Source organism: Trachypithecus francoisi, unplaced genomic scaffold, assembly GCF_009764315.1.
Source record: "Trachypithecus francoisi isolate TF-2019V2 unplaced genomic scaffold, Tfra_2.0 Lachesis_group10, whole genome shotgun sequence".
NCBI lineage: Eukaryota > Metazoa > Chordata > Mammalia > Primates > Cercopithecidae > Trachypithecus > Trachypithecus francoisi.
The window spans coordinates 58,866,042-58,889,419 of record NW_022681455.1 but is presented as its reverse complement, the minus strand read 5'-3'; the positions used below and the strand labels follow the sequence as shown (position 1 = coordinate 58,889,419).

The following is a 23,378-nucleotide window of genomic DNA, read 5'->3' as shown; positions in this document are numbered from 1 at the left end:
TCAAAACAAAACAAATGAGAAAATGTAGGCAAAGAAAACATAAATTTTAGAAATATAGCTAAGCCTAAAGCTTATTAGATATGGTTTAAAATATATATGTACATATATTTGTGTATATGTGATATAGTATATGTTTATATACAGGATAAAGTTATACTTAGATGAACAGATGAACAGGAAGTATTTTGTATGACTTCAAGGTCAATGTTTGAAGCAGGAAATGTCAAGAGAAGCAGAAAGCTGTTTTGCCCTGGAGTTTTGCAGATTACTTCAAATGGTTCAGAGTTTTTATTTCCTTTTATTTCTAACCAAGGTGACCTTTTTAATTATTGGCATGAATTTGGAAAGCAGAAGGACAAAAGATAAAACACACAAAAAAATACGAAAAAGATATGCCAAAAAGAAAGAATAAAACAATGTTTTCTGGAGCTTGTATCTATGTATTTTGTTTAAAGTGACCTCCAAAAATAAAGATAAAAAAGAAAATGTGTGTTTTCCATTCTGGGAAAGAAATCCCATCAAAATTGGCATGTTTGACCAATTTCGTTTTGTTCATAAGATAGAGATTCAGTATTACTTAAAACCAAAATGTAGATATTATGACAAAAAGAAAATCTCATTTTGCTAGAGGGAATTGAATGTCTTCCAGACACCTTTGACTGAATTTTTCAGGAGTGTAAGAAATAGCAACTAATTGTAGTATGAGTAAATTTTATCAATGAAGTATGATTACAAGATGGAAATAGTTGTTCAGTGAATTAATTCAATTGCTTCTTACTCTTTAAAATTGCCTTAATTGGCCAGGCGCGGTGGCTCAAGCCTGTAATCCCAGCACTTTGGGAGGCCGAGATGGGCGGATCACGAGGTCAGGAGATCGAGACCATCCTGGCTAACACGGTGAAACCCCATCTCTACTAAACATACAAAAAACTAGCCGGGCGAGGTGGCGGGCGCCTGTAGTCCCAGCTACTCGGGAGGCTGAGGCAGGAGAATGGCGTGAACCCAGGAGGCGGAGCTTGCAGTGAGCTGAGATCCGGCCACTGCACTCCAGCCCGGGCGACAGAGCAAGACTCCGTCTCAAAAATAAATAAATAAATAAATAAAATAAAATAAAAAATAAAATTGCCTTAATTAAATTGCATTAAAGATTTTTTATTTTACTAATGGCTTTTGAGACTACTTTGAAGTTTTCAGTAAGTCTCCCTCATTCAGGTTCTTAATTTAACTAAATGTATTTAAAAGTAAATGTACTTCATTTCCAGTACCACTGTATGCACAATAAGTAAATTATGTAATGCTAATTTATACCTATAATTCAGGTTTAAAATTAATTACAATTGCTATATCTCCAAACTTTAGAGAACATTAGTAAACCAGGCCTATTAATTCTAGTTGATTGTGGGCTCCACCTTCTTTATTCTAAGCATTTGTTTAGCCATATTTTGGAATATCTAACTCTTTCTGAATGTGCAGTAGTTATTTCTCTCCTCTGTGGTACTGTACATTTCTTATAGAATGGTGTCCATTGATCTTTGGAGAGTAGCAACAGAATATCTATTGCTTAGGAAAATAACATGTAACCTGGGCTGGGAGTTAGTAGGAAACAAGGCCTTGAGAGAAGATTCTCCAGAGTCAGTATGTATGATACTGCTCATTATACCCTCAAGGGCTTTATTGAGAATTAGGAGGATTCATAGCTGGCTAAACCCTAAAAGTGCTCATGTATATGGATTGGTGTTAAATTAGAAGAAGGTTCTAAATTTAGGTAAGGTCATTTTATCAGTGGGCTTAGATGGCAGTGACAATCACATCCTCAACAAATTTGCAAGAGAAGGGACCTAGCGAGGGATGTTTGAGAAAAACTGGTAAAGATAAACAGTGGGCTGCCTTTAGTTATTTCAATGAAAAATTTTAACAGCTAATTTCAGAATATCAGTGATATTACTTATGAGCATCCAGCAATACATGTCACATAATCCTAGAGGTCTCCATTTACTATAAGTCAAAGAGGAGTCAAGTGTGGGGCAATCCTATCTTATCAAGTATTTATGTACCTTTGCACTCAGAATCAATAGGGTGATAATTATTTTCTCTTTCCTGTGACAAAATAATACATTTAAACTTGTGGACAGCTGAAAGCTATGCTTTAAGAAGAATATTAACAATGTAGAATTTATCAGAATGAAAGAGTCTAGGATGATGAAAGGTACAAAACATGCTTTAACACAGAAAACAAATAAAAAAACAAATAATGAAAAATGTTTTAGTTTAAAAATATGTGTGGATGAGCTGGGCATGGTGGCTCATGTCTGTAATCCCAGTACTTTGGGAGGGCAAGGCGGGCCTGATCATGAGGTCAGGAGTTCAAGACCAGCCTGACCTACATGGTGAAACCCCTTCTCTACTAAAAATACAAAAACTAGCCGGGTGTGGTGGCGGACGCCTGTAATCACAGCTAGTCTGGAGGCTGAGGCAGGAGAATTGCTTAAACTTGGAGGACGGAGGTTGCAGTAAGCCGAGATTGTGCCACTGCACTCCAGCCTCAGTAACAGAACAAAACTGTATCGGGGGGCGGGGAAGGGGGGAAGTGTGTGTGTATGTTTGTTTAATATTTAAAAGGCTATCACAATGAAAAGATATTACAGTTATATGTGACTCAAAAAGAGCAATAGATAACAGTAAAAAGTTCATTTTGTCTTAATTCAATTTAGAGAAAATGATAAGAAATAGGAGTGCCTGAACTGGAAGAAGTTGCCTTTTCAGAGGAGGAACATATCCACTTTGCCCTCTACTAACCATTCCTTGATATAACATAATCCAAAATGCAAAGTGAATATCCAATTTGTCAATAAAAAGGCCCCGAAAAAAACATTTAGCAAATTTGATTATCAAGGAATGCAGGAATATAGATATAAAGCAAATATCTACTTAATGATATTAACTAAATTGGATAGAGATTTAAATAGTGCTTTATTTTTCTATTTGTCTCACATATTTAATGTCTTCAAACTCTTGACATCAGTATCTTATTTGGCTAATCTTTGAGTCATTTAAAAGCTTTCCTTAGCACATCATTTTGATTTTCATGTAAGTTATTTTCATGTAAATACTTTTTTGAAACTCTGTGTGATGCTCTAATTGGAGATTTCTTTCCAAGTCACAGATACCCTTTTACAAAGTATTAAAACATTTTTAACATTTGCCCTGTAGACAGATTAAATCTAACTTGAAAGACAGTTCACATAGCTAGTCATGAGGTCATATCTCCAGAAATAGTTATACTTGTGTTCAATTTCTTTGTCTCTTTTCCTTTTTAACCAGTGTTATTAGATTATCTGTAAGTTTCTCAAGCTAGCATGCATTGATGGAAGTCTAGACAAATGTATTTTTCACACAGTAATTTTTCATTTAAAATTAAGCAACTGATAAAGATCCTTGTAAGATAATACTTAAAAGACATAAATTTAAGGCATCTATTTACAAATAAATAATTGATGTGGAGAAGAGTGGTGAATCAACTTAAAAGTGGACAGATACATTTTTTAAACTACTAGCTGACTTTTTTCTCTCAAACATATTACTAATTATCCTCCTCATATATCTTCAATATCCTTCCCCACTCTCAGTTAAAGTAACTAAAGTCCAATCTCTCAGGTATAACTACGGAGTCCCCACTCTGAGACTCACCCTGACTTTTGCACGTGAGATCATCTGGACCCCTTGCATGCCTGCCTTTTGAGTGGGTTCTGAGAGTGAAAGGAAGTACCATTAATTATTGGACAAAAACAGTGTAAAAACCCTAGACTTCCCAAACCAAATAGGCAGGTGAGATTACATTCTTGATGTTCCTTCTTCTTGACTTGCTCCTTGTTCACTGCTCATTTTTAAATCCCAGAAATTCTTCAAAGCCTAGCTGAGCCAATACCTCTTCTATCATACTTTGTATGTTAGAAAAGTAGACATTAAATATGTTAAAAAGTAAAGCAAAAATAGTAACTTCTAGGATAAAGTCTTGTTTTTCTAATATTTTGATATATTAGCAATTTTATCACTTGACAATTGGACACTTCTTACCATTGAACTCTTCTCAATTAATTGTACCTTTTGTGATATACTTAACTATGTGTGTAAAATTCAGGATCAAAGTTCCCATCTCCCCTAATAAGCAACATATAGATACCCTATATATTATACATAATATAATGCTTTGTAGGCCATGATAAAGGGTTCAAAAGCAGGAAAAAGGAACGCTTTATTGTGGCCTTACAAAGCCCTATATTATTTGTCTACATCTGCTACTTCAAACCTTATTTGCTTCCATTTTCTATTTTATTCTCTACGCTCAAACCACACAGGCTTTCTTTCTGCTCCTCAGACATGCCCATTTTTTCCTGCCTCCCTTAGAATATTTTCCCTTCTTCTCCTCTGTGCCTGCAATATGCTTCACCCCCTCACCCCTGGTGTCCTTGGAGGTGAGCACCTTCTCATTACTCACCACGAAGACCCCACACACACTCTGTCCAAATAGTACACCATTTTACCAGGATCTTCCACTCCCTTTTGTTTCTTTTATTGTACTTACAATAAATATTTTGCATCCCTACTCAGTAAACTTTGCTGAATGAGTATATAAGCCCATGAACAAACTTCCCATAACTTTTCTTCTGACCTTTATCTCATACCAGAATTTATTATATATAGTTGCCTTATCTCTCTATGTAAACAATGAGCTCTCTCAGGTCAGAGACCACCCCTAAAAACTCAACACAGAATCCTCACAAGACCGTGCATTTTAAATATTTATTACATTAATACATTAACATTATGTTAGTGACTGTTTAGAGCAGAACCATTAAGGCCGTCTTTCTGGATCCTTGTTTTCCAGGCAGATGTAGGCAGTCTCAAAAGGGGAATGATAGAGGATTCTTAAGAAAGTGATTAGTTTCTTCTTACCAGTCTGACTCTGGAATAAAAGTAATCTGTCAATTCATGCTGGTCCTGAAAGACATTCTTTTAGAGGTGAGTTCTATCCCAATGCCTATTCTGGGCAAAGGGATTCTTTCAATCTATAAGACTGAGGTGACCATATCCTTGGATTACTCCTCCTTGCAGAAATCCTCCCTTGAGAATTAAGACTTTGTTAGGATTCCTGAGACCACTGAAATCAGGAAAATCGTAATTTATTTGGTACCTTACATTTAGCTCACTAGGAGGAGTTTCTTGTGCTCCAGTATCAGCTGCATTCCTGCCAGTCAGTTCCTTGAGCAGCAGGCAGCAAGGTAAACAGCAAAATACTCTGTAGATCAGGATCCAGCCTCAGGCTTGACTTTACTTTCTAGTTTGTTATATGAGATAAAAATTATCACATGTGAGTTTGACAGTTACCATTGAGCTGAACATTTGAGTCCATTCATTTCCTAAAGTTTAGTCTAGTATGGTCAAAAAGTCTTTTGTTTCCTTAAGAGTCAAAATGCAGATAACATTAACCTATTATAAGGGTTAAATAAGTTTGTAGGTGAGAAAATCCCTAGTGTTGTTGTAGGACATTGTGGATAGCCAATATATGTTTGTTTTTCTTTTCAGAGCTGTAGCAATGTTAGCACCAAGAGCAAGCAGCTGAATATATAAGCTCACATCAAAAAAACATATATATGATTTTATGGGGCTGAAGGAGTAAGAGGGCAGTGGTAGCCCTCCTGTCTGTGATCTTAGTTCTCCAGATATGTTCATTACTGCTGACTGCCAAACTCTAGGCATGCTGGCTTTTGAGGCTAGCAGTGGTGGGGTGGGGGATATGCTGAGAAGAGATTGGATTAAAACTTTGCAGACTCTGTTAATATTTCTGTATCTCTTCTATAATTATCAGTTCTATAGGACAAACACTTATTTTAAGCTATTATTTTTCTTTCTGTGTATGTAGCATCTCAATATGCTTGCTGCCCTGGAGTAAAGAAAGAGTGAGTCTAAGCCCTATGTAAACATAGGTAGGTGGTGATGAAAGGTTTTCGGTGATACTATGAAGAAAACATCTGTCATGGCTAGTAGGGAAAAGTTTCTCTCCTGGCAAGCATATTTTCTGGGCCATATGAAATAAGATGTGTGCTAACAAGTATAAAGCATTATGGGGAGCCCATATCCAGGCCTTAGCTCTTCCTCCCATACTCTGCCCTTACACTTTTCCCAAACACGTCAATTTTGCAGACTTAGAGAAAACATTCTGCAAAAGGGCTCTTCAGGGCCCAAGAGAAATTTTGTAGCAGCTTCAATATCATATCAGTTTCCTGGCAAGCAGCTGCGCTTGAAGCTTAGTTACAGAAGGGCACCAGTACACCCTTCCTCCCATATACTCTATCTCTTACAGGTTCTCAGGCATCTCTGGTACTAGGGTTGTATTTTCCAGTATTGGTAGAGCATTCATTAAGTTGACAAAAGTAAAGGATAGAAAGGGAAAAAGACCATTTGATAAGACATTGCAATATTTAAAAGGTCAATTTTCTGTGTCCTTCATTCCCCCTGGAAAATATTTGTTTTCCAGGTAACAGAAAGCTGTTTCATTGATTAAAATGATTTATACAAATGTATATAAATATTATATATTGTATTAACCATTTAGATATGATTTTAAAAGCCTCAGTTAACTATACTCTTCCCATTCTGGTTACACGTATAAGCGCACGCGCACACACACACACACACACACATACACGTCAGACCCCTACAGAAAAACATACTCCATGTTTAAAAGGACCCATGGAGCCAACTATTATGAGGCAGGATACAATTGATATTATTACTATAATACCAAATATTTATGATCTAATATCATTTAGAAGATATTACATGGAAGATACTATGGCGCAATTCTGCATTGCTGAGTCTGTGGAGTCTGGCTAAGTATATTCAATCTGAACATTGCAAGAAGAAATGTGCACAGAGGCTTAAAAAAGGATGGTAATTTCAAAGAAAGGTATTTTCTTGTGATTGAAAAATGGTATTCACAAAGGAGATGGCAGAAGATAGAACAGGTAAGCTAAACCAGTGTCAAATTTTAAAAGTCTGAAATGCCAGGATAAAATTGTTGAAGTTTAGGTAAACAAGATGGTAGCCAAGACTTGTAAGTAAGCAGGAACTAATATGATCAAGTTTGATTTTCAAAAGCTAAAAGTAGCAGCAGTATATACTTTCTGCCCCTGGCATTTACTGACCTTGAGTACATGCTGTAAATTTGGATGCCCTTTCGCACTGATACCAGTTATGTTCTAGTAAGTGGTTAGCCACTTTATAGGTCCTGATGGTGCTTACTTCTCAGTTCATTTGCCTGAAAAACAGCATAATGCTTCTGTCCAAAGTAAAACATTCCATATGACATTGTCTAGGGCCATATTGATCAGACTGCAACCATTGCTTTCCCAGTGGGCAGCATCTATACAATTCTGCAAGACCTTCTTCAGCAGCCTTTTTAGCCTTTCATTGTGTTGTTCTTGTTTTCCCCTCTCTGGCTTAGTCACTCCATTCAGAGCCCTGGGTCAGAGCTGACTGGGCATCCTGCTGCTGGCTCCTCCACAAACAAGATGTCCTCCCAGAAACTGATATTCCACTTTGAAAATTTCTTTCAAAAACAGGCATTTAGCCTATTGCTCCCTGTCAACTGGGACTCACTTGTGTTTGCTTTTCCATTATTGGTTGGCAGTTACGGCTCACCCTTTCAACATCATAAGGCTCAGAAGTGATTCTGGCAATATCTACTGGGGGAAGATTTCTTTATTGTGATCCTCTTGCCAGGCTCACTGGCTGTCTTCATTTTTTAATTGATTTCATAAGTTTCTGTTCAACCCATCTTTCTTCCTGGGCCCAATTCCAAACTCAAAGCATGCCGGTCTCATACTTCATTAAGCCGTTTCTTCACAAGGATGCCTCTTCTTGAAATAGAAAACAGGACCCAACTACCCTAAGACTCAGCATGCTGCATAAAGTGATTTCAAAATACTGTCTACAAACATGTTCTTGACAAACAGCTTTTGATTTGCTTATTACTTTATTTGGTATATACTCAGAGCATTTTAATTTCTCACTAATTTTAGGCTATTGAGCCTTCTTAGAAACAGGCTTTTTCTGTTTGCATTAGTGAAAATGTTTTAACGGACTTAATTCCAGGTGGTCTGAACATTGCATTTCCTGGAAGAATATCACATTTTGTAGTGGAAAAGTCAAAATGATGACACATCACCTTATTGTACTATAATCATCCATGGCCCTGGGAACTCAGGAGTCATATAGTTCTCAATGCAAAAAAGGATTATCAGGGCGGACACTGTGGCTTATGCCTGTAATCCCAGCACTTTGAGAGGCCAAAGCAGATGGATCACAAGGTCAGGAGATTGAGACCATCCTGGCCAACATGGTGAAACCCTGTCTCTACTAAAATACAAAAAATTAACTGGGCATGGTGGTGTGGGCCTGTAGTCCCAGCTACATGGGAGGCTATGGCAGGGGAATTGATTAGACCCAGGAGGCAGAGGTTGCAGTGAATTGACATCGCACCACTGCACTCCAGCCTCGTGACAGAGCAAGACCCAAAAAATAAAAAATAAAAAGGTTATCAAATGCTAGGTACTGTTTCTGAAGAACAAAATGAAATTATGTGTGTGAAGTACTCAGCACAGAGCTTGCTGTTCAGAGGATGTTATTTATTATTCTTATTTCTAAATTCAAATTTTCATAGATGAGAAGTTCAATACCAATTGAATTTTTTTCTTTGTAGTTCTACTTCTAGAAGCTTGTATGAGCTCTTGTTCTTGTTTCACTTAAAGGTCGGAGACTTTAATGTGATATACCCTGTGAGTCTTTCCAGTTGTGTGAAATTAAATAAGCCATTGCAATCAGCAGATTCATTATTCATTTTTGTTATTTCTTGGGTTATGTTTTCTCTTTTTAGAATTTATATAAGTAGATTTTTAAAAAAAAATTGCCATATTGACTTTGCTGAGTCTAACCTCCCCTTCCCTAATGTTTTCTTCATGATCTTTGTTACTTTATGGCTTTATTTTGCATTTAAACTTTTGTGTCCGGAATTGGTGGGTTCTTGGTCTCACTGACTTGAAGAATGAAGCCGCGGACCCTTGTGGTGTTACAGTTCTTAAAGATGGTGGGTCCGGAGTCTGTTCCTTCAGATGTTCAGATGTGTTCAGAGTTTATTCCTTCTGGCAGGTCTGTGGTCTCACTGGCTTCAGGGTGAAGCCTCAGACTTTTGCGGTGAGCATTATAGCTTTTCAGGCAGTGCATCTGGAGTTGTTCATGCATCTGGAGTTGTTCATTCTTCTCAGTGGGTTCATAGTCTCGCTGGTCTCAGGAGCGAAGCTGCAGACATTCACAGTGAGTGTTACAGCTCATAAAGGCAACATGGACCCAGACTGAGCGCCAGCAAGATTTATTGCAAAGAGCCAAAGAATAAACCTTCCACAGTGCGGAATAGGACCCCAGTGGGTTACTGCTGGCTGACTTAGGCAGCCTGCTTTTATTCCCTTATCTGGCCCCACCCACATCCTGCTGATTGGTCCATTTTACAGAGAACTGATTGGTCCATTTTGAGAGAGCTGATTGGTCCATTTTACAGAGAGCTGATTGGTCCATTTTGACAGAGTGCTGATTGGTGCATTTACAATCCCTGAGCTAGACACAGCCTGTTAGAAAAGTTCTCCAAGTCCCCACTAGGTAAGCTAGATACAGAGCACTGATTGGTGTATTTACAAAGCCTGAGCTAGACACAGAGTGCTGATTGGTGTATTTACAAACCTTGAGCTAGATACAGGGTGCTGATTGGTGTATTTACAATCCCTTAGCTAGACATAAAGGTTCTCCAAGTCCCCATTAGACGCAGGAGCCCAGCTGTCTTCACCTAATGGAACCAGCACTAGGGCTGCAGGTGGAGCTGCTCGCCAGTTCAGCCTGGTGCACTGGACACCTCAGCCCTTGGGCGGTTGATGGGACCCGGGCACTGCGGAGCAGGGGGCAGTGCTCTTTGGGGAGGCTCAGGCTCCGCAGGAGCCCACAGGCACAGGGGAGTGTTGGGCATAGTGGACTGCAGGTCCGGAGCCCTGCCCCACAGGGAGGCAGAGGAGGCCAGCGAAAATTCCAGCACAGCCCCTGCAGGCAGGCACTGCTGGGGGACCCAGTGCACCCTCTGCAGCTGCTAGCCCTGGTGCTAAGCCCCCCACTGTCCAGGGAATGCGGCAGTGGCCCTCCCTGCAAGTGCTGAGCCATCTGCTCCGGCACCCGTGGGAACTCGCGCTGGCCTGTGAGTGGCTGGTGTAGCCCTGTTTTCCGCCAGCGCCTCCCGCTCCGCGCCTCCCGCTCCGCGCCTCCCCCTCCGCGCCTCCCCCTGCGAGCAGAAGGAGCAGGCTCCGGCCTCAGCCAGCCCAGAGAAGGGTTCCCACAGTGCAGTGGCGTACTGAATTACTCACGCTGGCACAGGATGGTAGGCTCACAGGTCACAGGCCCACAAGGAGGGGCAGGGCTTTCTAGTGGAAGAGGGGAAGCCCAGGTGGGCCGAATTGGTGCCGCTGGCCTGGGGAGACTGTGGTGGGTTCCCTAGAGGCCGGTCTCTTCTGGGCTTGACTAGAGTCCTATGCTGGAAGTGGGGACAGACGTTACAGAGGAGGAGCTGAGAGTGAGGGCTGCTAGCACGTTGTCACCTCTCACTTTCTGGACAAAAATTCTGATTTCGGCTATCTCTTTCTTAATTTAAGCTACTGAATTATCTTAGTTTGAGTTCCCCCAACAGAAGGACTGTGGCAAAATTTACTTATGTGAGGTTTGTTTGGAAGATCTCTGGTGGTCCAGGTAAAGGCATGAGAAGTGAAATAAGGAAATGAACGAAACCCAGAGAGGGTGCATTCTCAAGCAAGTTAAAACTGTGGGCAACTAACTGTTTCTTATTCCACCACAGAACTCTGAGAAAGAACATACAAGTTAGCACATGCAAAGGTTGAACAACCTTGGCTATTTATACACCCAACCTCGCCCCAGTCACTAGTTGAGCCTTGGAAAGCAGATTTCTTCCCTGTTCTATGCTAGGGTGGAGGGATCCGCAGGCCAGAGCAAGCCCTCAGGCGAAAAAGACAAATCAATGCTGATTGCATGGAGCTACTAAGGCATGGGGATATGGGCAGAGTATGAACAGAATCTGTTACCATTTGTTTCAGTGGGTGATGAGGAAATACAATTAAAAACAAAAATCTCTCAACCCAGAAAAACTCTACTTTCCAGAGAAAGTGAACACTTTTATTAGTGAATGAGCATTAAACCTGAATGTGATGTACATCAAAAGCAATCTACTAAGAGATCACAAAGACAAAAAGAAATCTCACACTTTTATATAGCCAAGCAGATACAACCCATTACATACGTGTTTTCAAGGAAAACAGTAAGTAGGCTCAAGTAAGAATGTGACAGCACCATTTGTCAAACATAATTCGCCCTAACTTTACCTGGCAATTGGGATGAGCATCTGAATTAGCTAATTGGCTTTATCCAAAGGAAAAACAAACTTCTTTTATCTTTATGGCAGGAACTAGTTTTGCAACTTGGAACAAGACATCCACCAAAGTTAGGCTCCTATCCTTTGACAGAAAATGGGAGACAGGGATGCTATCGCCAATGATGTTTAAATTTTAAAGAGATGATTTCCTGAGCCCTTGGGAAAGACATTACTAGGTCATAAACTTGACAAAAGTCCTATCTAGTCTCCAAAAAGATTTATATACATTTCAAAGGGAGGAGAAAGCACTTATAATTACAAGTTTTCTAACATAAATGCTCTGAGAAGAAGGAGAGTGGGGAAATCTGTTTTCAACAGGGACAATCTAGCCTCTGATTTTTAATTTGTATTTGTCCTTACATGGTAAATCATGTCTTTTAACACCATAAATTTTGTGTCTGCATTTTATCTCTTCAACTGCTTTTAAAAGTGTTTTTATTCAAGTGTTCATCTTTTTCTTCCAGCAATTCAATTGACATGTGTTCAGATGGCATGTGTTCAAATGTTCTTTCTGATTTTCCTCTTTATGGCTGCTAGTATTAGTTACTGTTTTTATTTGTTAGTGGAGATATAGTTGTTGAAATACAATAGTGTAGGAATCCTTCAAATAGTGGAAACCAAAGTGATTCTCACCCTTGTGGACCTGTGATGCCTCTCCTGATACCTTTGCTCTTCGGTTTTTCTGATTTTTCCCAGTCTCAAAGGCAAAGTATACTCAACCCGTTTCTTGGTTTCTTCTCAGCTTTCGAAGTCAGAGAGAACTAGAACACTTATATGCACTTCCTCTCCGAGTCCAGAGATCTCTGAGTGCCAGTTTCTTCCCAGCACCCACTCCCCACTTTCTATGTATTTTCATTAGATTCCAACGCTGTTTGGCAAGTACCTCTGTAGTCTTAGACCAGTTTCTTCTACTGAACCCTAAGAAAGTCCATTTGTATTCAGTTGGAATTGAGAAAGAAAACATAAGAGAAGCTCATTGAGATAAGTGTACTCCCATATTGCCCTGTTCCATGAAACAAGTATTTGTGAGTACACTAATTAATAGGCAGCTGAAATGTAGGAAAACAAGTCTCTCATATGTTAATTCAGAGTGAAGACCTATAAACTTTTCTGTAGATTCCATTTGATCAAGATCAATTGCCTTCTTTTCCTTGATTAAACAGCTGTTCTTATTGTATCAAGACACTCATTCACTGTTTGGACAACACCCTTTTATTATTTGAGGAATTTACCATCCTTGATATAGCCTAGAGTGTATGATTTAAGCTTCCTACTCTCTAGTAAACCCACAGACTACAAACTCAAGATAAGTAAACTTGTGTTTGGCACTAACCACTTCTCTGCATTCAGAATCCTGTGATACTTTTTAAAATATCACCCTTGGTTCTGTTGATGCTTCTAGTACTTTCTGTGCCCTAAATGAATCTAGTGAGTATTGTATGGATGTGCAATTGTGAAAAGATTTCCCTTCTCATAGGTGACCATTTGGAGTATGGATGGCCTGATCCTGGAAGAATTCTTGCCACATTTAATTCAAAGAGAGCAGGCATTTAGAAGTGAAGTGACAAGAGTTTGAAGGTGCTCTTTAGGATCTGGCTGTTGCTTCTCTATCATGCATTTGTATGTATCCATTTGTACAAAATCCTTTTGTGTGTGTAAATTTGGGGCAACTAATTTGTTCTGGCATGAAAGAATTTCCACATATGCCCATTTAAAAATGTCTTTAAATTGGGAATTCAGAACAATCCCATTCAGGGCAAGGTATAAATAATAAATGTGTGTTTATTTGAATTTCTTGATGGTAAAAGCTGTGCAGACAATAGACTTACTTATTTTTGAAGAAGATTTATGTTAAAAGAAAGTACCCTGTGGCATCAAGAAGAAAAAACCTGCAAAAAGCACTTTAGTAAATTATAACTCTGAGGTAAAATATGACAGTAATAATTGCTAAAGCAAAAATAAAAGTATAAAACTTGCACATACAGTATATCATGCATTTTCAACTTTTTTATTATTTGGTTTATTCCTGTCATTGGAAGAGCTACTCCTGTGAGAATAATTGGGATTTTAGAAGTTTAATTATTTTGGTTCATATATAATTTAGCATATTGTATTAAAACTAAGATAGTTCGGCCGGGCGCGGTGGCTCAAGCCTGTAATCCCAGCACTTTGGGAGGCCGAGACGGGCGGATCACTTGGTCAGGAGATGGATACTATCCTGGCTAACACGGTGAAACCCCGTCTCTACTAAAAAATACAAAAAACTAGCCTGGTGAGGTGGCGGGCGCCTGCAGTCCCAGCTACTGGGGAGGCTGAGGCAGGAGAATGGCGTGAACCTGGGAGGCGGAGCTTGCAATGAGCTGAGATCCGGCCACTGCACTCAGCCCAGGCGACAGAGTGAGACTCCATCTCAAAAAAAAAAACAACAACTAAGATACTTCCTATAATAATGTTTAGTAACAGTAATATTGGATTTGGTCTTGTGTTACTACCGTTATAACTACCTACATTTTATAAGTGAGGAATTAGAAGGCTGCAATAGTGGAGCTACTTTTCCAAGTTTATGTACTATTAAGTGGAAAAGCTGGAATTTTAAATTCTGGCCATCATGAAATAGAAGCTGTGCTGTTAATTGCCATGATATGTGGTCCATGTTATGTGATCCATGTAACATATTGTAGACAATAACCCTACAGTTTATTTGAAAGGTACAACTTCATGAAAGTACACATGATTCTGTGGACTAAATGTTTGTGTCCCTCAAAATTCATATGTTGAATCCTTGATCCCCGATGTGATGGTATTTGGAGGTGGGGCCTTTGTGGGTATTTAAGTTTAGATGAGATCATAAGGGTGGAGGCCCCCATGGTGGGATTAGTACCCTTGTAAGAAGAGGTGCCAGAGCCCTCTCTCTTCTGCCACGTGTGGGAGGATACAAAAATAAGGTGACCTTTCTGCAAGCCAGGAAAAGAGCCCTCACCAGGAACAGAACCTGCTAGCATCTTGATTTTTATTTTCCAGCCTTCAGAATTATGAAAAACAAATGTCTGTTGAATAAGCCACTCAGTTTATGGTATTTTGCAATAGCAACCTGACCAGACTAAGAAATATAGTGATGTTTATTTTTCCTTATCTTTCTAAAACACTTGAGCTTTTTGGTTTAGAATAATTTTCAAGTATATATTTCCTTAAAGTTATACATTTAAATTAATAACTAAACCAACATCAAACTGATACACTCTTCGTTATACCACAGCAACATTTAATTGGAAACTTTTGTAATTATATGATCTCAAGTGATTTTAATGTATAGAATAAACATTCATTAACATAAAAGTGTGACCTTGGCATAGGGCAGACCATTTTCAAACCCCTTACTAAATGAATAACTACAACCAAGTTACTTAGCTTCTCTGAGAGAAAAACTAACCTTCTTTGAGTGTTTATACTATGCCAGGCACTGTACTTGCAGTTTATGTATATTACCTCATTTCATCTTTTCATGAGAGGTCCACAGTCTCCCAAATTAAACAACTTTCTTCAAACATCACAGATAATAAATATCAGAGCTATTAATTTAAATCTAGATTTCTCTGACTCCAAAATTCATTTTTTAAGAAACCATATACTCTAGTGCTTCCAAAATCCACCCAATGTTTCTCTGGTTCTATAAAGATTAAATTACATATGTACATAAAATATGCAGGAATGTCTTTACTGTAGATGCTTAAATAATCACATAAAAGTAGTCATTTATGTTTAATTTTGCTGGTCATGTATCATAGAAGACACTGTATTTGGATAGTAGTATTTTCTAATACTGAAGTTCTAAGTATCAGGATGCCTGTGAGGGGAAGTCACATGCTAAGTCATAAATTACTGAAGCTGTGAGAAACCGGAGACATCATCATGTCTAATGTTGCCTACTGTTTTTGGTTTATTGTACTTGCAGAACAGTATCATCTCACCTGAAATTTTTACATATAATGAGGTCCAACTTGAGTTGATGTCGTTGAATGCATAGGAAAAGATCCTCATTTTGATCCATGGCAGTCTCTGAAGTGCCTTTGGAACCCCTGTGACTCCCTATAACAACATTTGAAAATGTCCTCTTGGGTTACCTCCTCTTCTTTTGCATATGAAGTAACTGGGAGCCACAAGAGCAAACTACTTGCTGCAGTTTCACACAGTTGGTAGTTCTAAGGTAGCTTTAACTTCTGGTCAGGGCTCTTCCTGGACCCTGGGCTATATAAGAATCTCTACAGGAAAGGTTGATATTTGAAATATTGAAATTTGAGTTTTGAAATATTTGTTTCAATACACAGAGAGAAGTAAAAAAAAAAAAAAAAAAAATGGTCTTTAAAATTGTGGCAGTTGAGGCTAACCCATATTACTAAAAAGTTTCCAGTCTTTGGGACCTTTCTCTTTGGACTCTAAAGATTCATAAGGTTGATTTAAGGGTGAAAGAGTAAGCATTATATTTATACAGTTATTGTTTCTCCTAAAGTTGAAATATACTAATTAGAACCTATGCAACTGCCCATACCATTATCGAGTAAGGTAACAAGCCATAGGAGAGACTAGGTGGGAGAGGCTATTGTCAAAAGTTACTTATCCTAATTTGTTCATGAGCACCGCGATAGTCTTTTGGATTACAACCTTCTATTATTTGTTTATTTATGCAGCCTGTGTTTGTGCTTATAATTGCAGAAAAATATATGTGATGTTGTGCATACTTTAACTGCATAGTTTTTTAATCATAAAATGAATTATAACTGAATCTACGTATTTAATGCTGGCGGAAAAACTTCCTATTCTAACTTGGGTCCAGTTGGTTGGAGGCTTGCAAATTAACAGACAATAGATTAACAGAGGAAAAGACAAAATGCACTTACACAGGCATGTGGCGGTTGCTCGGTACTGAGTAGTTCACTGAATAGCCAGGGATAAAGTTTATATACCAAACTTTAGGGAAGGGGTGTTTTCAGGTTTTAATGAATGGATGGTTCTGATAAGCCTTGTTTACACAATATTTTGGAATGTCCTAGTGCCTAAGATCAGTTCTTCCCTGACTGGAGACCACTCCAGAGTTAGGGGTTGTGTAGCTGACTTTGGTAAATCTCTGTTTTAGTAAGATTAGGTTATGTTCAGAACATATTTTTCTTTTGCTTATTTAGCTCAACTGTTTTCACTTTAAAATAACATTTGTATGAACCCCTGGGGCTCCAAATGGGTCTCCACATTTTTCCCATCTGAAACTTCCCTAGAAATTTCACAAAAATAGCTAGGTTGATTGCTCTGGGGAGAAATTTCAGGTTAAAAATTATAAAATATGATATCTGTAAAAGGGAAACAGAAAAAGATTAATGATTGGAGCATAGGATGAATCCAGTTTTTAACTTCATGGTATAGCCCACTGAGAAGGGTTCTTGATGTTGGGCTCTAAGTATCTTAAGGAAGAACAGAAGTGGTGTAGGTGTAGTCATGGTTATTTTCTGGAGCACAGCATGGAAGCTGCAAGTGTTCTGGTGAAATTTTTGAGTGGTCCAAACTGTTTCAGCAATAAATCTTTTGGTGTTTACGTGAAGTCAGAAAGCTTTTGTTATGGAATTTGGGGAAAGTGGCAGTTTTAATTCTCAGTGATTCCAAGTAAGGAGGGTGGTAGAAAAAGTAGAACTGTTAATTGATGACAAAATTAAGAAGATGGTAGGACCCAGTTTACACAGAGATGCAAGTAGCTAAAAAACAATAAAGATTAGAATCTAATAACCTGTAAGAGTAGTTTATAGTTTTCCACTGAAACGTAAACCTTGTCTTTACAGTACACCTGATTTTTAATCAATGATAATCAAATGAAAATTATTCTTGTTTGCAAAACAAGTCCTGATTACATTTGATTTGGCTTGATTATAACCTAAGTGAAGCAATAATGATAACTGACCACATCGATCTTTTTAAGTTTCCTCTGCTGAATTTTTTTATTAACATAAGGAATCTCAGATTGGACTTTTAAAAGCCTTCTCAATGCTGTGAAACCAAGCCAAGAACCAACCACCTTACTTCACCTGCAGTACCTATAAATTTTTGTGAATTCCTCTCTTCTCCAGGTCCCCAGACTATCCCAAGTATCCTAAACCCACCCAGAAGTGACCTTTGTTACTTATCTTAAAGGCTAGAAACCCTGTAATCTAAGTAGGTATCAGGCCAGTTTTTCCAAGAGACCTTTGTAAGCAGTGGCTCTATAAAATCAGTCTTAGCTGACGCCTATAATCCCAGCACTCTGGGAGGCCAAAGTTAGAGGAGCACTTGAGCCCAGGAGTTTGAGACCAGCCTGGACAACATAGTGAGACTTAGTCACTATTAAAAAAAAGAAAGAAAGAAAGAAAGAAAAAATGTTACTCTATTCTAAACTGCCTGATCATATCTGATTTGATGCACTTAATTCTCAAATATGACATTCCAGTCCAAACTATGGTTATAAAATCAATGTTTCCAATTATTTCTTCATCACATTACCTAGGGTAAATTGTGGGGAAAAGAAAGATCAGACTGTTACTGTGTCTATATAGAAAGAAGTAGACATAAGAAACTCCATTTTGTTCTGTATTTGAGATGCTGTTAATCTGTGACCCTACCCCCAACCTTGTCCTTGCAAGAGACATGTGCTGTGGTGACTCAAGATTTAACGGATTTTGGGCTGTGCAGGGTGTGCTTTGTTAAACAAGTGCCTGAAAGAAAGTAATCACCATTCTCTTAATCTCAAGTACCCGGGGACACGTACACTGCCAAAGGTCGCGGGGACCTCTGCCTAGGAAAGCTAGGTATTGTTCAAGGTTCCTCCCCATGTGATAGTCTGAAATATGGTCTCGTGGGAAGGGAAAGACCTAATTGTCCCCCAACCTGACACCCGTGAAGGATCTGTGCTGAGGAGGACTAGTATAAGAGGAAAGAAGGCCTCTTGGCAGTTGAGATAGAGAAAAGCATCTGTCTCCTGCCCGTCCCTGGGCAATGGAATATCTCAGTGTAAAACCGGATTGTATGTTCTGTTTACTGAGAAAGGAGAAAACCGCCTTAGGGCTGAAGGTGGGACATGCTACCCTAGCGGCAATACTGCTCTTTATGCACTAAAAAGGTTTATGGAGATGTTTGCATATGCATATCAAGGCACAGCACTTTTCCTTAAACTTATTCATCTCACAGAGATCTTTATTCATATGTCTTACTGCTGACCTTCTCCCTATGATGATCCTATTATCCTGCCACTTCCCTTTTTCTAAGATGGGTTTATAAAATTATTGGATATACTGCTTCTGGAAGATGTGATTCCAAAGGGTCATCCCAAGTAGCAAATGACGATCAACACTGTGTCTTCCAAGGATAGTAGGGTCAATTAACTGCTGTTTTCTTTATTTTGTTGAGCTCCACCATGAGCTAGTCATGTCACTCTAGGTAATATCAATCAATAACCATATTATTTTACTTAATACAGTTGAAGATTACTTGAGTTCCCTAGGAAATTCTAGGTGTAAGGAGAGGTTAACACAAAAATAACCACATGAGCATCAACATAAGAAGTGATAGAAAGGGACGATGTCAAGAAATCTCTGATTTAATTATTTCATCATGTGTGCCAAAACCAGTTGGCCCCAGAGTGAACAAGCAGCTTGCACCTTAGCAGGACCCGAAGAGAAAATGAATGTTTACTACACCTCATGAGTGTATTTTCATTCAGTCTAGTGCTGCTTCTCCTCCCCAAACTGATAATTGGGCACTAAGAAAAGCTCTGAAGTCCTAGGTAGAGTTTGAAAGTATCCTTAGAGAAGTGAAGAGTGGATTTCCAGGCTACAAGGTGCTATTATCAGAAGGATTTGAGTATGTGAAGAGCATATATACAGGAACGCAGGGATGCCTTTCCATCTCTTTCAGGGATCCTTCATCTTTTAAAACAATGAGCATTTCTGATCAGGTAAACACTCACATTAACGTGAGTTATACAGTTAACTCACATGACATCAACAGCAAATTTGTTGTTTTTTAAATCCAGGTAAGTTCTATTCATGTCATGTCTCTAATCTCTACATAAAACCAATAATTACATGTTTAGTTTTATTTTTTGAAATTTAGTGAAGTAACTGCTGGTTGTTTCTGTGAGGTCCAAGAAAGATAAAACATAATTAATGTTATTTATGTTAACTTTTCCACCAAATTTTACATCTTGAAATTCTAAAAAATGCAAATCTGCTTGCAAAATGAACTGAGTCCGGATCCAAATTTGGCTGAAGCTATTTAAGTCTTCTAACTGCAGTTTCATAATCTGAAACATGTGAATATGTACAAAATGATTTTGATTAAAGATGAAATGTATAAAGTACTTAGTATACATTAACAAAATATATGTATCATATATTGATTTGTGCTGCACCTGTACTGAATTAACCAGGTTTCAATAATGACTTGGGCACAATACTAGGAAAAGTCTCTTCCAATAGAAATGTGTTAGGTTGGTGCAAAAGCAATTGTGGTTTTTGCCATTAAAAATAATGCCATTAAAAGCAATTAATGGCAATTGCTTTTGCACCAACCTAGTATCATTGGTTAACCAGAAGTTATGTAGCCTATGCAGAATCAATGCCAGCAAAATGTTAAACAACCACCCTTTAATATTCCCCTATTGACTAAATAAATAAATAGATAAGTAAATAAAGGCAGCAAGAGATAGAAAAGCTGCGGGTATGAGGCTTGCTGATAATCTGGGCTGGTGAGAACAAAGACTTGGAAATAAGCCTTGACTTGTATAGTTAGCCTACTTTTTATCACAATCAAGTAACCTTCCTAACTTCTCAAAAAGTAGCTAGAAAGTTCTAGTTTTCTTAAAGAACACAGTGATAATCTTTCACTTACTATCTGCAAAATGCTAAACATCAAGCACAAAACAATTCTTTCCTTCCACAGTGTAGTCATGTAGACTGCAGTGTTAATGGTAATTCTGACTTATTTTCAGGGGTTTAGCATTTTCATTTAGCTAATTAAAATCTGTTGTAGATGATAATTATGGCAGTTTTTTAAATCATTCAAACACTCAAAAATGATTTTAAAATCTTTAAATGGCTTGTAGCAGATTTTTATTTCTCAAAGGGTTTCTTTCTACTTATGGAAAATTTGCTTAAATTATACCCCTTTGTCATATTCTCAGTAAATGTTAAATCAGTGTACAATGAGTGGATTTGTATTTCTAAAAATAACCTTTTTCACAGGAAGAAGAACTAAGGAAGAGTGGGGAAGCCAAATATGCCCACTTGAGTGATGAGCTTCATGTATTAATTGAAGTGTTTGCTCCACCTGGGGAAGCTTATTCACGTATGAGCCATGCATTGGAAGAGATTAAAAAATTCCTGGTTCCTGTAAGTGTCTTTCATTTTTTACAGTGATGTTTCTTATCAGCTTCTATTTTAAAATGCACTTTTGATCTTCACTGACTTTTTAAAAGGAAACTCATATTGCAAACCAATGATCGATCCATCGGTCAATACAAAGCTAAAATAAAACAGGATACCAAAACCGTTTAACACAGGACCTGGCATGTTGTCATATAGTGATGGTTTAACAGCAATATTTGTCATGCTGGTGTCATGCCAGGCACCAGTTCATAGTCATGAAGAAGAAGACATGTTTATAAACATAAATATATAATTGAAGTTGTAGACTTTTTTATTGCATCTTAATCACTTGAAAGGTTATCGTTTGCAATTTACAATTAATAGGGAAATTATTTCCTGGTATAGTGAAAAGGGAAAGAGATCAGATATGTAATAATTTGAAATAAGACAATGATATCATCTAAACATATCAAATGTATTTTCATGTGATGGTATGCCAGGTGTTGGCTCATAATAAAACATAATATAAAATAATCTATATTAGTAAAGCCAGATATGTGTTGATTTTAAGCAAAAATTGGAAAAATAAACTCACCTACTATGTGACGGCAACAGAGAATGTTTATTTAGTAGGGCAAGAAATTCAGGGTTGCATACTGAGTAGAATTCTCTACTGATTTTCTAAGAAATAGAGGAAGGTTAAATGAATGAAGCTTTCCTAAAGGTTGACAATTTAGCATTCTAGGAAGAAGTCGTTCAAATAGAAATCTTGGCATCAGGCTTAGAGCTGGGAATAAGATAATTAGAAGAGAATGCTGAGTAAAGTTTTCTGGAGTGTCTGGCAGAGTCTTCAACAGAGAAAGCACGCAGCTAAGATAGATCTACACAATGAAGAAACTGTAGATTTCTAAATAAGCAATAAACTAAGAGGAAATGGTGGGTAAGGTTCATTGATTGGCGGTTATTTTAAGAATGGAAAAATAAAAATAAAACCAGAGAATTTCAAGAATTTAAAAGTATCAAGATCTAGTCACATAATTTATTTGTATGTCCAGTTTAAAAATTAATTTCTCTCAAGACAAGGTTATAGAATAATTGCAGACTGTTCTGATTATTCCTTAACTTCATTTGCACACAGAATTTCTGCACAATTTATTATCTGGTGCTCATCTGAACATCTCCCTAACTAGATCTCATATTTATTAAGAATGAGGGTGCTATGTTTTCTTTTCCTTTTGCCTCCAAACTAAATGCCTAGTGCTGTATTGTGTAAGGAATTTTACTGTATTTAGTTCAGACCATACCTCTGGTAACATATATAGTACAGAAATGAGACTAGGACTGTATGTTACTAACATACTTCGTGACTTCAAGTCACTTAAATTCTCGAGGTTTCAGTTTATTCATCTTTAAAATGAAGATAGTTATCACTGACCAGCCTCTATCACAGTTATGGTGAATATTAAATGGGGTAATGCGTATGAAAGGACTTAGAAAATTATAAAGCAGAATATTAATGTATGGTTTAAATATATTATGGAAAATATAATAGAAATATCTAGGGATGATTTTCTGCATAGTCATTAATTGATATGTATATACACATGCCATATATATATATGTATGTATGGCTTACTCTGTAGGCTAAGTTAACACTCCTTTATTAGAAATGTCAGTAATACATCTCACTTGCTCACTTCCTAGATATAATGATTCTTGTAATTATTTCATTTATATACTCTTCTCTGAAATATATACTGTGTGAAGATAGGGCTGGCTGGTAGTATCTCTTTTGGCCAACACTATATCCCCATCTTAGCATCATGCCTAGCACAATAAATCTTTATTTGATAGTTTGACTGATGGAATGATGGAATGGCTGACTAAAGGCATGAGGAGTGATGCAGGGGATAAACTAGCTATCCAGGTAAAATTTTGGGGCTAATACCCCACAATCAAGATGCACCATGTATACAGACACAGCTGAAGAATGAAAATATTACCATGACTGGTGTGACATGGCCATACCTACCTCTGTGATTTCATCTTGTATATCTAACTTCTTATCATTGCACTTCAGACATGCTGGCTTTTGTTCATTCAACAATCCAGGCTCGCTATTCATTAAGCGCCTTTGAAGATTTTTCTCCAAAGTGTTGATATGGCTGTTTGCTTAGCATCCAGCTGTCAGCTTAAATGTTAGCTTTGCAGAAAACTCTTCCCCAACCACACAATCTAAAGTAGCTGCCCCCTTTACCTTCTATCATACAGTCTTACAATATTTTGTACATAGTATCACCAACCACTGTATTTAACGTTATAATTCATTGTTCCATTATACTCTAGCCCTTTTCACTTATTTATTTTCCTCATAGCTCCTATCACCTTCAGATATTTTATGTGTGTGAGTGTGTGTGTGTGTGTGTGTGTGTGTGTCTTGCTTATTGTTGGTTTCTATGCCATTA

The 23,378-nt window shown here is 37.8% G+C and overlaps 1 protein-coding gene across 1 annotated transcript in view; it reads left to right on the top strand.

Annotated features, from left to right (window-relative positions):
- KHDRBS2 (KH RNA binding domain containing, signal transduction associated 2) overlaps positions 1-23,378 on the top strand; it is a 591,787-nt gene that overhangs the window by 288,774 nt on the left and 279,635 nt on the right. Inside the window, exon 4 of the mRNA XM_033217544.1 lies at positions 20,791-20,937. Within this exon, the coding sequence (XP_033073435.1) occupies positions 20,791-20,937 (147 nt within the window). The remainder of the gene's footprint in view (positions 1-20,790; positions 20,938-23,378) is intronic.